The 14,848-nt window shown below is 41.0% G+C and overlaps 1 protein-coding gene across 2 annotated transcripts; it reads left to right on the top strand.

Annotated features, from left to right (window-relative positions):
* Nucleotides 1–269: 269 nt before the first annotated feature.
* On the top strand, nt 270–12,358 carry Cnep1r2 (CTD nuclear envelope phosphatase 1 regulatory subunit 2). Of its 2 annotated transcripts, none has more exons than XR_012830060.1 (6): nt 270–546; nt 651–768; nt 841–914; nt 3,843–3,952; nt 4,390–4,444; nt 11,773–12,358. XR_012830060.1 is itself a non-coding variant. In XM_075702246.1 (6 exons), the coding sequence occupies exons 1-6, from the start codon at nt 519–521 to the stop codon at nt 11,812–11,814; spliced, it is 381 nt and encodes a 126-aa protein (XP_075558361.1). In that variant the 5' UTR covers nt 270–518; the 3' UTR covers nt 11,815–12,358. The 2 variants fall into 2 exon arrangements, 1 of the variants encoding a protein (XP_075558361.1); XM_075702246.1 differs by having other exon boundaries at nt 651–722.
* The last annotated feature ends 2,490 nt before the right edge of the window (nt 12,359–14,848 follow it).

The following is a 14,848-nucleotide window of genomic DNA, read 5'->3' as shown; positions in this document are numbered from 1 at the left end:
GTCCTCTGCACAAAATTTTAGGCCTTAAATTTGCGTTTGGGCACGATCGTACCCAAAATCCCAAAATGTGTTGGGATTTGTAGACCAAAACAACGACGTGTGCAACCAGGTGCCGGGAACAATTAAGTTGTTTTCCTTCCTGCATGCCGGGAACTACCCGAGAAGGCGCCGTACGTGTACGCGCGACAACACCGAATCGAAACCGAAACTGAAATAACTATGAGCTTTAAAGGCCAAAATGAGCCAAAGCAAGAACCGAAGCGAGTCGTTTAGGAGCAGCCTCTGGAAAATGTAGGAGGTCTAGGAGTTCACTGTACGACTGTACCACTGTACCCCGCGTGAGCGCAGACAGTTTTACGCGTACTGAACAAACTAAACGTTCTATGGTCACTTCGGTGGCCTTGCTTGGGGACGTATAATTTGGGGGCGTGGACATGTGTGTTCATTCTCCCGTAGCTTTGTTGTGAATAGGCTGCCACTTTTGCTGAGGTCGTGTGCTGCTCGCTCAAACGCTCAAAATGTCACTTGAACAAACAGCTTGTGAGGGTGAGAGCACTAGTATTTCTTCGCTCATGAACATGTGCGCAACGCTCCCGTACGTCTGAGGATGTGATCTATTGTCATAGTGTTATTTCTTCGTTTCTACCCAGATCTCAAAGCCTTCGAACGGCGGCTAACGGAGGTGATCGGTTACCTGAACCCTCAGACGAAGCGTTGGAGAAGTAATTTCTTACCGCTTCACTTTGGCGACAGTTTGACATTCAAAACGTATTTATTTGTATCTGTCGTCCTGAATAATACTTGCCACTGTTCCAATTTTTACCACTTTCTCTCCTCCAGTTATTCTCTTCATAAGCTCGATCTGCACGGCGATAGGTGCTTGGCAGTGGTTGATGGACCCGGTCACGTCACAGGTATTTATTCAATAGACGCGTAATTTTGAGTGCGAAATGTTTTGCGGACTGCGTATATTGGATTCGGTTTTCGCAGATTATGTTTAGTAGGGTAATATGATTACGTTCGGTTGATAACATTTGTGTATATTATCTGCATTCGCGCGACCTTCTGAGAGATGGATCCTCCTACACTTAAAAACGAATATTCTTGACAGATAAGCGGTCACTTCATGTTATACCTGTCGGTGTTCTGTATGTGTAGTGTGCTTAGCTGTGCATTATTTCGGTTGATGTAAAACCTACAGCGGCACTCACTAGCATCATAACGTCCCGCTCTCAAGTTCGTGCAGTCATGCTGTCACTCATTTTGCTTGTAGCGTTCATAAGATGATTCGCTGAGGTGTCCCGTTTTATCTGGCTGACTGAACACCTGCACCCACACCCCTCGTTTATCCAGCGCGTGTTTTATGTCACATTGCCAGTTTAAGAAGTAGTTTTGCTAAATCTGGCAGAGTGCAATGGGGACAAGCAAAATTGAGCTCCAACATTCTTAAGAAATTTTAGCCGCCTAGAGCCTGCGCTGCATATCTTCTACCACTAGGATAAGCCTTCACTTCTCAGTAGGAGGTTTCCATGTGATGTATCAGCAGCATTTGGAATTGAGCACATATGTGTTGCTAATGCCACCAAGACATGTGGTTTATAAGCTGACTAGATTGTCAGCTTGTGTATAACGGTGTTCCTTATGTACCGCTCTCCAAGAGATTAATAATCTCACAGGAGCATCGACCAGCACTAAGATGATCTGCACGCATGCAACTACGCTCACTGCTTCACAGATGCACTGTTGTGAAATGGCACTGACCGATGTGCCGGTCAACGCTCCTATGAGTTTATTAAAATGTTGGAGTGCTGTACACACAAACACACACACTCCAAACTTCCTAGTGATGTTAGTAGCTGCAAAATCTGTTTAGTAAAGGGACATGTGGCTTCTTGAGCTGACGCAGTACCAGAAGAGAAAAATGAAGCTGTGCGAACCATTTGTGCAGCTTGCTTGTATAAAGGCATACAGTACTGCATAATGCAAAGTTCTAGTAATGTCAAGTTCTGGTGATGAGTGGCTAATGTAGTGTTCTCAAGTTACTTGTCCTGTGGACAAGTATGTGAAAGCCACTTCAACCAGAACTATTTGCAATGCCATCATTGTGGCTGCATAAATGAGCTTTGGCCAAACCAAGACTGCGATTTTGTAGCGATGTTTTTTCGATGTTAATGCCTTTTCGGCGCTTTTCGTGTTGAGTGCTCAGAGCGACGCTCCAACCCGGGCGAAGCGTCAGTAAAGGCATCACTACAAAATAGCAGCTCACACCACTTAACACTGTCATCCAGACTTGTACATTACAAATAACATGTCATTGATTACTTGTGATGAAGTACATTGTTTAGTAGTTTTGGTCAGTTACGTTTTTTTTCACTCAATAATGCACAGTCACCGATTGAATGTAACCAGTATACTTTATTGACGACAGAAACTGCAAGAGGCACTACAGCTTTAAGCATGTGAATTTGCTGGGAATTACAGTAGAGTAAGTAGAGTAATAAGCCTTGTGGATATGCCTGTTCAGACAGGCAAATCTGGCGCTCTTTATTTATTTCCTCATCTTAAAGGCAGGCCACGCAACCTGTATTGTTGGCACTGCATTTTCCATCTTGCGATGGTTTCGCATTTCTATACAGTACAAGTGTTATTAGAGCTAGAATGCTCATGTTCAAAAAGTTTAGATTTCGCTTTTTGTTCCCTTATTTCCCCATCCAGTGTTTTTACATTACAACATCAACTAACTTACTGTTCAGCGCACACATAGAGCAAACTTTTAATATCGCTGCTGATTTCCTCACAAGTAAGGAGAGAAGATAACCTACAAATACATTTAAAAGCAATTTTTATTTATGATAAACTGTGTGAAAGGCTGCAGAGGAAGCACTGAAAGGGCCAGACGAGCTCATTTTGTTTGCTGTATTTGTGCAGTGTTAAGAAATGTTGGAAGGAATGTAAAAGTAATTTATCATTCTTTAGTAATTGCTCAGTTACATTCATGAGGCAGTAATGGTAGCTGTAATCAATTACATTTTTCAATGAAGTAATTGTAATTGGTTACATTTTTCTGTAACATGTAAAAGTCTGCTCTCATCACAACACATGTGAAACTTCACTGTTAACCTTTGTGTTGAATCCACCAGCAATTTATATCTATGCAGTTCAATGATATTCGAAACTATAGTGGCCGAGTAGCCATGCTATTCTATTGGTGTGCCCAATCTTATGGCTTTGATTCTTGCCCATGGTGACTGCATGCTGATAGGGGCAAAATATAAAAAGACTTGTTTACTTAGATTTAGGTGTATATTAAAGAGCCCCAGCTGGGCCAAGGTTGTTTATGTAGCTTTCGGTCTTGAAATCATGCCACTTGATATTAATAAATATAATCCATAAGAGCACTTTTCTAAAACCATGCACTTTAGTCTGCTCAGATAAAATAATGAGCAGCCTAAAGTGCAGTGAATAGGATGCAAATAGCAAGGCGGCCGCATGCCTTGGCACTGATGCAGTTGAAGTACTCGGTTCACCCATGACACCACTTCCAATAATTTTTTTATGTAATCATGCTGGTTCATAATTTTGAAACTATGACCACCAAGGTATTTCAGATGCTCGTTTTTTTTATTACTTCCATTTTATGTGTGGTATGCAACTGTTGTGGTTTACAGTTTGTTGTAAACTAATTTCTGGACACTGCAAAAAATGCATTTAACTTGTGCCCAATTATTCACTTGCACGAGGTGGAAAACTAGGGCACAAAGTTCTACTCTTTAGTGCATGCCCCCTTTGCTTTAGATGGCTGACGAGGAGCTTCTGTTCTCATACCTATTGTTCTTTTACAGGCCACATTTGTGCAGTCATTGATGAACCACATGTTCTTCACCATCAGCAGTATCATCTTGGTCATACTGTTTCTAATGGGCATTCATAAAAGGGTGGTCACTCCATCCATGTATCCTTTTTTTGCTTGCCGAATTTCTTCAGTTTCACGCACGTAAGTGGCCACAAAGATTTTGTGCTGGCATATTTCATTTGGCCAAGCCCAGATGGCACAGTCATGCTCTGCTGATGGGCGAATGTTCTGTGAGAAAGTTCTAAGCATGGTTCTTATCAGTAGTTATGTACATAGTACTGATGATGCATTGGAAACCTAGAAATTTCATGCAGTTGCAGTCCATTAGTGATTTATTATATTGAAAGGGGTGTTCACACTACTGAAGGTGGTGATGTTTAGTGGAGATGGAGATGCCAACATCTTTGGATCATTACATATGTTTTATTATTTGCACCATGAGCAATTTCCAGTGTCCAAATGTGCTTCTTTCTTCTTTTTCTTTTTTTCTTTTTTTTACATTTTCAACCCCCTTGACTCATATACAAAACTTCCAGCATTGTTTCAAGAGTGCGAAATGTTCTGTCTGACTTCAACATGTCCTGTGATGATGTAAGTACATTTGAACCATCTTGGCTGTCATTCTTGTCAGTCACTGTTGACTTTACTTTCAAATGACCCGCCGTGGTTGCTCAGTGGTTATGGTGTTAGGCTGCTGAGCACGAGGTTGCAGGATCGAATCCCGGCCACGTCGGCCGCATTTCGATGGGGGTGAGATGCGAAAACACCCGTGTACTTAGATTTAGGTGCACGTTAAAGAACCCCAGGTGGTCGAAATTTCCGGAGTCCTTCACTACGGCACGCCTCATAATCAGAAAGTGGTTTTGGCGCGTAAAACCCCATAATTTTTTTTTTACTTTCAAATGAGCACTTGCATAATGCAGCTGTTCTGTCAGACCAACTTATGTGGGCCTTGTTTTTATTTTAATCACCAAGAAGTGTTTGTGATGCCAGTCAGGGATCAGGGTTCTATTATGTTTGTTCTTGTGTGTGTGGGTTTTTGGTGGCATGGTGAAAGGGATAGTTGTGCTTACATTGTAAGTATTTATGTTTGGCATCATTTGTTGATCGTATTCCCTGTTCTAGTATGTGATTTTACTTGTAGGCTGTTTTAATGTGCAGTAAGGAAAATGAAAAGCTGCTAAATAGTTCTTACTGCTGTTTCCTTTTATTCTTTAAAGAGCCCCTCACCAGGCCCCATAGCAAATTTTGGTTATACGCTAGAAGTTGTCGGGATTTATTGTTTGATTACTCCGAACGGAGGTCCACTCACTGGTAATGCTTGACAGGCACCCACTCCTTGGTCACTATCATCTGCTCACAAATTGGGTGCTGACATTAGCAAGCACAGGATGGCTAGTAAAATATCATACATTAATGGTGCAAGTTCGGCACATGATAGGATAATCCTTCAAATTCATTTTCGGATAAACTAAATAACTTTTTTTTTGTCGTACGGTCAGAGTGTCAAAAAGAACACATATTAGAAATTTTGTATCGATTCCTTGACCCTGAAAAATTGCCGCAGTTGCCCTTTTATTAATGGTTGAATTGTAACATGAATCTATTTTCTTTTTTATGCAAATTGTTCTTAAATCTTGTATTGAATTATTGCAACTGAAGTGAAGAAATAATATATTACTCTTGAGCGATTCCATGAGAGATCAAACATGTATGTCCGCTTGATATGTTTGTTGTCTGTTTCTTTTTTATATATATGTAATGTATGACTATTCAGACTGCACGGAACTGAAACTATAATTACCAAAAAGCGTTCCCAGCGAGACAGAAAAATATGTGAATGTGGCGGTGCAAACGTCCTCCTATTGCTTACCACAATATTTTCGGATTTCATGGCCAAATTAAATGCAAACTAAAAACATTGTGTCGAAAAATATTTCTGCTCATTTTAATACGCTTCACAGTAAATTAGTTTCATGCATCTTTTTAGGCTGTCCATAAACGAAAAAAAAATGTAAAAAAATTCCAAACATGACCCTAATTAGAAAAATTTTGTAACTTTATGCGTCTTCGCGTTTTTTCTATTTCACACAGAAACTTGAAAGAAGTGTCAAACAGAGAACATTCTCTTTGCAACATTTATGCAAAATATTATCATGTTTGTGATGCCAATCAGGGATCAGGGTTCTCTTATGTTCATTCTTGTGTGTGTGTGCGTTTTTTTGGGGCATGGTGAAAATGATATTTGTGGTTGCATTGTAAGTGTGTATGTTTGGTATCATTTGTTGATCATATTCCCTGTTCTAGCATTTGATTATAATTGTAGACTGCTTTATTTTAATGTACAGTAAGGAAATTGAGAAGCTGCTAAATAGTTCTTACTGCTGTTTCCTTTTATTCTTTAAAGAGCCCCTCACCAGGCCCCATAGCAAATTTTGGTTATACGCTAGAAGTTGTTACGTGCCCTCTAAGGAGCCCTCAGTTGCAAGAATTTTTCAAGTTGGTTCATTAATAGCCGAGATAGAAATGTTTCAGTGCCACAAGCCCATGATTTCAGAAGGCGAGCGCAACTGCCAAGAGACACTCTCTCCACTTGGCCTGTCTAGCCTTTGCAATCGAAATTCCTTTCCTGCGTTCTCCCATACCGGACCTCGAGGATCACGTGACGCATACGTCACGGGCCCCACCTTCATTTCTTTTTTCTCCTCGCTTTTTTGCTGCGCGGCACACTTCCACTGATGGTGTCGCACGTGAGCTGTTGTGTTTGTCTCATTTCACACAGCACACAATTGTGCGCGCTGCACACGAGAACACCTGACTAGCGGTGTAAGTCAGTGCTACACAAACACTAAGGCAGGCACAAGCAGATCACAGAGCATGATCGCATGCTGGAACGCAGTAAAAAATGGCATAGTTTCAGTATCAGTGCGTGCAACTGCACGACGTGGGAACAAGCAGACGAAACGGAAGTACATCTATCTTGCTGCGGTGTGAAGTGAAACAAAAACACACAGACAATCGGTTTGTGTGTTTTATTATTTCTCTAAACCTTAATTCGTCTATCGATGCAACAGATAAATATTCAAGCAACATATTACACAAATAACAAATGTTGCCTTGAATAATTCTCGAAGTCACGAGTCACTAAGAGCGATGTCACAGCAAAGATACATGTATGTAGGCGGATCTAGCACATATACGTCATCCCTCCATCTTAGAGCGTGGCGCCCACAGAGAAGGGCAAACGGCGTTCGGTTTGAAATTTCAGCTCTTTCCGCGGCACTTAGCTATGTAATACTTAGCAGGCACAATCGTTAGCACGCATTGTATGCACGGCACTCGTCAGCTCAAAATGGCCAGACTTGTAGCGAGGGGCCCTTTAAAGGGCAACTCTGGTGATTTTTTTTTTCTGTGTTAGAATAAATGTCTTTTCAAATTTAATAGATCCTCCTGTTGCACGTTGAGTGGTTTGATAAGCTTAAAAGCTTGGAAATTTAGGATGGAAGTCCGCTTATGTCGGGCAATATGTGGGTGTGATAATGTTTCCTCATTTACTTTATTCACAACATATTATGGGCTAAAGTGGCCCATGTTGAGCGTGCTGGCTTGAGTACCTTTGCTGGTTGTCTATCGGTTTGCATTGTATGCAAATCTAGTTCTAATTTCCTTGCTGCTTCAGAACTTCGTTCTGGCAGCTTGTTTTCAACAAAATTTTATTGTCGGATTTTATTTGTATCTAGCAGGTGCGGGGGTCGGGGTCTGCCGCCCTCTAAAGTGCTGATGTGTACTGAGCTTGCAGCCTACAACGTCTGTGGGCATCGCAGTTATACCTCCTGTATTTGCTTGTCAATAGCATGCAAGACATCGCTAGTGCATGTTGTGGCTGACTTTGCCAAAACCTGCCTGGAGCACACAGTAAATCGCCTGTAAGCGGCGCCAAGGCAAGCTAATCCATAAGCGATGGAGAACTTCCATAATCAGCAGCTGTGCCAACATGCAGATGCTACTTTACTGCCTGCACCCCATCCCTCACATTCAGTGGATACTGGAAGCTTCTTTGGCACCACCATGTACAACTTGCACTGTGCCTTTTTAAAAACATATGAGTCATTTCCCAAGCCGTTTACTTAATTTACTGTTATCAGATATTTTCTGCATCGCTAACAGATAATGTCTTCCCTCGACCTTCACCTCTGCGTTTCAGCTGTCCAAAAAAGTGCAGTGCAACATGGCTGAGCCAAGGGCTGCTGAAGTTACCTAATTAGTAATTTATGAGGTCTTGTCAGTGCCTTGCTCTGATGCACTTCCCATGTCGAGAACAGCAGAGATCACTGGTAGTGCCAGACGGACATTGTCCTTCGATAACAAGCGTGGCCCAGACGTTTTCACAGTGAAAAGCTTTAGTGCAGCCTTGTTCATAAAACATGAAACCATAAGACATTCAGGAGGCTCAGTCATGACAACCGTGCAGAAACAGCCACAGAAAGAGTGTGGTGCTGTTCAGTATAAACGTTGTCACTTGGTCTAGGTGTTTTCTATATGTGATTCATGCGGCTCATAGCTTGGTTCGAGTATTCTGTGCCAATTATGAGCACTGCAAGAGGAAGGTTGCTAAGAAAAAAAATCTTCGTTGCATAAACACTTTGGATGTTGCCTCCCTGCGGAAGCTACTGCCATAGGCTGAGGATATTTGCTACACCGACGAGGTCTGCCACCAGTGCTGTGCACGCCTCAAGTAAATCCTGTGTTCATCTAATGACACCGGCGATGAAGCTGACGAGGCATTCCTTCAGGAAGAAGAAGCAATTGATGACTTGAACAGCTACGTCCAGCTTTCTTCTGATAATTCACCATTGGAGCAACCATCTTCCATTCACAGATGTAGCAGACAATCTTACGGAAAGAGAAAATCGGCCGTGATTGAAAGCATCGTGGTGACAAAGATACGCTCAACTTTAAATGCTGCTTATGGAAGCGTCAGCATACCTGAACAGTCTGTGACAGAATGTCGTGCATACGCTGGCTGGTTAAATTGTTTCAAGCAAGTGTACGAGGCTTCTAGGTGCTATCGAGAGCACCTCTGTCTCTTAACCATTGTGCCACCAGAAATTGAAAACAAATGCATTCAAGAAACAATCCCAGCTGTCGCAACGTACATGCTCAGAAAGGCCCGAAATTGGCGTGAGAAGCATGGAATGTAGTCAGATTTTGATCCTTACACGAGGTCAAGGTTAAACCCTTCGGGTATACAAGCTGTGCTCAACTACTTCAAGGACGAACTTGGGTGCTCTCGGCAGAGCCCGAACAAAAAGGCCATTGTGTCAGTCATCACAAATGGCCAGAGAGAGTGCGCCTCAAACCGGTTTATGACACATTCTATCTGCGAGATGTTCTAGATGTTCAAAGCAGCTCACCCCAAAAGTGCCATTGCCCTGTCAGAGTTTTATAGCCTGCGTCCAAAATGGGTGCTTCTCGTACCACAACAAGAGGTTTGCATTTGTGGTTATTGCGCTAATGCCAACCTTTTTGTTTCCGTGCTTGAGAACATAACCAGCTTAGAAATCTCATTGAAAGGCATGCAAGCATTGTGCCATTGCGACTCCCCAACCTCAGATTGTATGTTAGGTGAATGCGAGCGCTGCCCATGGAGTGCTGCCCTCACTTTGGCCAGCCTGGGAATGCTCGACGAGGACGAGGTCACATTTGCTGTTTGGGAAAACGGTGCATTGATCAAGAAGACGTCATTTCCAACCCTTTTTGTCAAAGAGCTTGGCAAATGGTTAACGAAATGGATTCTTCACGAATACATACGCCGCACTTAAGCCACGGCTATTCATGAGGCAAAGAAGTGCGAACAGCACGTAAGAATTGTTCTGCATTTTGATTTTGCGGGAAGCTGGACTGTCCTTCTTTCAAACGAAATACAATAGTACCATTGGCACAAGAAAGCTCCATTTTTCACCTGTGTCACCACGACAAGGAACACACAGCTTTGCTGTTGTGACGACGTGCATCCTGAGGCAGTGTCCTAGCACTTGCCTATTGTCATGTAACATGCGTCAGTGAGGATGCAGCGAGTCATCTTAAAAATAGGTACCAAATGCATACACTCCAAGTATTCATCTGTGAGGTAGATATTTTCCACTACCGGGCATTGGTAGAATGCCTGTGTTGGTGTGAGTGGACTGCTTAAGCACCAAGCTTCCATGCACAACCTCGAGTCTGGAAGCGCCGCTTTCATTCAATTGGCACGTGAGATTTCTCCAAACTTAGCGGCGACCTCCTCAAGAAAGTGGCCCTGCTTCATGCAGCTGCTGCAGCCATCGAGTATCATCGTCAGTAGAAGTCAGTGCAGTGGAAGTCGGTGCCGTTTAAGCCTGGAATTCAGTCATGGCATGTGTGGATGTGTGTCCGTGATCAGTCAAGCGGACGTGCGCTGTCCGTTGCGAGAACTGCCGGTAGGCAGCTAACGGTGATTAAACCCTTTTAAATATTATTTGCTAAGGACATGCAATAAATTTGTTCGAGCACCACAAGTAGTGTTGAGTTTGTTCTCTCTTGCATCCCAGAAAACAAAGCAGAAGACACATTCTCTGTTCTTTCCACAATAAAAAACCTTTCTTCATTTGTGACAACCGTTGCCTTTTCCACTTTTCTTTTTAAGAAAATAAATGTTAACCAACCGGAACAAGTCATTGCAGCACTAACGCCAGCATGCATAACATTTGGCTCGTTATATTTTGTGAATAAAGCAAACGAAACATTATCGCACCCATATTTTGCCCAACATAAGCGGACTCCCATTCAAAATTTTTGCAAAATTGGAACTGGAGTTTTTATTATTAGTATTACTTGAAAAGAGTTTTTTTAGCAAACTTGTTTATTCAGCTATTTGTTTTTTATTCTTTCATGGTTCCTGTAGGAAGGTAACGTTTTGCATAAATGTTACAAAAAGAATGTTCTACGTTTGATGCTTATTTTGTTCAAGTTTCTGTGTGAAATGGAAAATGCACCAAGTCGCATCAAAGTTGTAAACCTATTCTGATTTGGGCCATGTTTGGAATTTTCTTACTTTTCTTGTTTTTTTGTGGACAGCATAGAAAGACATGGAACTAATTTACTGTGAAGCATATGAAAATGAGCAGAGAAGTTTTCAACATTTTTAGTTTGTACTTAATTCGGCCATGAAATCAGAAAATATTGTGGTAAGCAATAGGAGGATGCTCGCGCAGCCACCTTCAAATATCTTTTTGGCTTGCTTTCTGGCAATTATATTTTCAATTCCGTGCAGTTTGAATATTCCTGTATGACATAAAAAAATAGACATAAAAATATCAAGCGGAGTTCGATCTCTCGTGGAGTCTCCCTATTGCTGTGTAATGTGAAACTTTCCTGGAAATTTTAAATCGCTTTATATGGCCCTCCACAATTCCTTTGCTGTTTTTATGGCTGTGTTTTGTTGTAAGGTAAGAGTAAATATCTTCGACATTATTATTAAAGCTTGTTTTGCTTTCTCATGTAACTAAGAAGTATAAAAAGGTGACTGCATTTCAATGGGGGCAAAATGCAAAAACACCCGTGGTGCTTAGATTTAGGTGCACGTTAAAGAACCCCCGGTGGTAGAAATTTCCGGAGTCCCCCACTGTGGTGTGCCTCATAATCAGATCGTGGTTTCGGCACGTAAAACCCCATAATTGAATTTTTTTAACAAGGCGATTCGTGCACTCTTTCATGCTGCATTCATTATAAAATCTGAAATTCGAATAGTGGGGAACAGGAGGGTACTATTAATAATGTTATAATAACCATACTGGCAGGTTGTGGCTGCCTATTATTTGTAACAGTGTTGCCAGAAACTGTTGCAGGGTGTTATTGAAGGGTGATTTGCATTATATGACAATTGATATCTCTTTCCTTAGGGTGGGAGGCTGATTCTACGTCCAAGACCAACAACCTCATGATGAAGGAGTGATTCTGTCCTTAATGGGGCAGATCTCAAGGCCGTGGTCATACTTAGACCTTAAATGACTCTCTTCCTATTTCCACGAAATTTCTTCTCCATTTAATGTATCCACAGTTCTTTAACCCCACCTCAAAAGCACTCTTACAAACGCATACTCCAGTATGGGATACAGCAGCGATGTCGAATGAATGGACACTGCCAACTGTTTTGCTCATCTTTTGCAAGCAAGTTGTTGAGCCCTGACTGAACTTTGCAAAATGTCGTTCATGAATTCAACTATAGTGCTGCAACTGCTGCAACTTCAACTTTAATGTTGCTTACTGGGTGCTTCCCCTCCCACCCCTTTTCTACGTTTTCTTTTTTGCTAGTAGTATTTGTTAATGACACTCTTGTTGGCTTCTTTTTTTCATAGTACTATATTGTGTGCCTCCACTGTCCTCTGCCTTTTATTGTCATTTTATTTTTGACTTGCTGTCAAATTTGTATGCTAAGGTCTTGTGCGTGTGAGAATATTTTGTTAAATTAAAACCTCCTTGTTCTCACCTAAATTTTTACTTATTGTACCATGGAAATGATTATTTCTGGGTGCTTTTAGCAGATTTGTTGAAAAAGTTAGAAAAGCGTACGACACTATGAAAATTGTTATAGATTAATAAAGTGCTATAGGCACCTTTTGTCTTATGGTGTAAACAAGTACTGTTTCCAGAAGCTACGTACAGTGTACAGGAATATTTGTGAGCTAGTATTGGAACAGTAACCACCATCTGGTTTCTTTTGTAATATTGCACAACATATTCATTTTTATTCAAGGTTAGTAGAAAAATAGGCATCCTGTCTTGTCTCATAAACTAGATGTCAACATACAGTGCTTTGCAGGGAACAGCTTACCATATATACATCACTGTACTCTCTGACCCTTCCCGTGTGTTAGTATATTATGGGTAGAATTGCCACCCTGGGAAAGCAAAAATTTTCTTTTGTTCTTGTTTTTTCCTCTCACGTTTTTATCATATATTTATTGCTGTAATGATAACGGCACATGCTTTACAGACTTGTGTTCTTGAGAACATGTTTTCTGGGCAAATTCCTTATCTAGACTACAGTTTCCAGGCAAGTAAACATCCACAGTGAAATCTTCCATTTATTATTTTCTGTTTTCTTATTGACAACCAGCTTGAGTAATTCCAAGTCTTTGATGTACTTTTTATTACTCAGAAACGGGAAACTAGAATGGTGAAAGTGTTCAGGCATAGGCATTATGGGTGTCATCACTTGATATTGATCGGAACTTATCTGTTCTTCAGGAAGATATGTCGTTAGCAAAAATGCAAGCAAGTAGATCTCCAGCAGAACAGAATTACCTTTTCTGAAAGCTAACATTTCTCTCAAATTGGTGACCCAGGTGATATGCTTGCAAAGTGTTGCCTTAGTAGGCCACTGCAAGGCAAGCTGCTACCTTTGGCTGCATGCACACAGATCTGTCAGCAATGTGCCCTCAGTTATCTAACTTTTGGCCTCGTTCAAGCATCTTTGCAAAATTTGCTTAGAAAAGTAAGGGTATTCTGGGGTCTTGTGGCAGTATTTTTTTTTTTTTTTGACATTTCACATTGGATAGATTCTTTGGTTCACATTTATTTGCAATCTCTCTCTCTCTCTCTCTCTCTCTCTCTCTATATATATATATATATATATATATATATATCACCTTGAGACGTTTTCAATTTAAATTGAATTATGGAAGGTTTGCGACTTTTTAAGTGATATAAATTAAATTAAACGTATACAGTTCGCAATTCTTGTCAATGTTTTCTACCTTATAATTTGTGTGCCTTTACAAAAATAAGCGTATACAATATAAGCGATATTGATGTCTGACTGTCTAGGTGTCTAATTGAGGGATTTTTAATAGATATTGTGGGTGCACATGTTTTGAAATAGATTGTGGAGAGAGAACCCCCTTTCGTAGAGATAGAGGGGATTCTGATGTGGTGGTCAGTTGAAGCTTGTAAACATGTAGAGACTTTTCTGCAGCATAGTTCTAGATAACGAAGGAGTGAAGCAAGTGTGTTGCTACAGAATTAACAAAAAAAATGTTTTTAGGCTTTTTATTAACTGGAAACTTTACTGATGGATTGCAACTGACTGATGGCTCATGAATTCTACGTCTGTCGTAGAATTAAAACCGTTTTGACTTGCACTATTATCATTATCAATGTAGCATTATGGTTGTGTGAACGCTGCAGCTGCATTTAGTGTCCTTTTCCAATCAATAAGTTCAGCAGCCTTGTAAGTGCTCACATGCTGTAGTAGCTGATAGGCGTAAAGTATTTTAGTAAATTGTTTAACGTCATGGTGAGTCATTCTACTACTCAGAAGCAGTTCCACAGCCATCTTCTCTGCATGTGACATTGCTGAGTCTTCTGACTGCCAGCATTTCTTGCTTTTTTGATTGTGCTTTAAAGAGCACACAGTCAGTGCTGCTGCTTTGCACTTGCCATGCAGTAATCATGTTAGTTCTAGCAGCCTTACTGCCTCATACAGTTCATCTGTTTGTGGCCAAATAGAATGTAGTTGATTATTATTTTGCTTGTATGAGTATTACCATCTTTCTAGTACAATTAATATCAAATGCTTTGCTTGGCAATCGACTCGTGAAGCACTTTGAAAGTGTGCTTTGCCCAATGCAGAATGATGTTTCTTGTGAGGTGTGTCTTTGCTACTTGATATCATGATCATTGGCAGCCCTATTTTTTGGCACAGCAGTGTTAGAATGTTTCTTGTACCAGATGCTATGCACCACAGAGATTATTCAAGTATGTGCACCCAGCGTTATGTGACTGCAAAACTTTGGTTACAACATCAAGCATGAGACACCTTTGTCAAGCTTTATCCTCAACTGTGCACAGTCGAAGGCCTTTGTTTTTGTCTCGTTTAATTTGCATTTACTTGTGTCTGAACACAGTGGCAGAATGTGCTAAGTCTTGTTGTTTTGCAGAAGTGTGAATAAAGCATCAGAACAACAACAAGGAAAA

The sequence above is a fragment of the Dermacentor variabilis genome, chromosome 1 (assembly GCF_050947875.1).
Source record: "Dermacentor variabilis isolate Ectoservices chromosome 1, ASM5094787v1, whole genome shotgun sequence".
In the NCBI taxonomy this organism is placed as follows: domain Eukaryota; kingdom Metazoa; phylum Arthropoda; class Arachnida; order Ixodida; family Ixodidae; genus Dermacentor; species Dermacentor variabilis.
The sequence above is the reverse complement of the archived record's forward strand: the minus strand, read 5'-3'. Positions and strand labels throughout refer to the sequence as shown.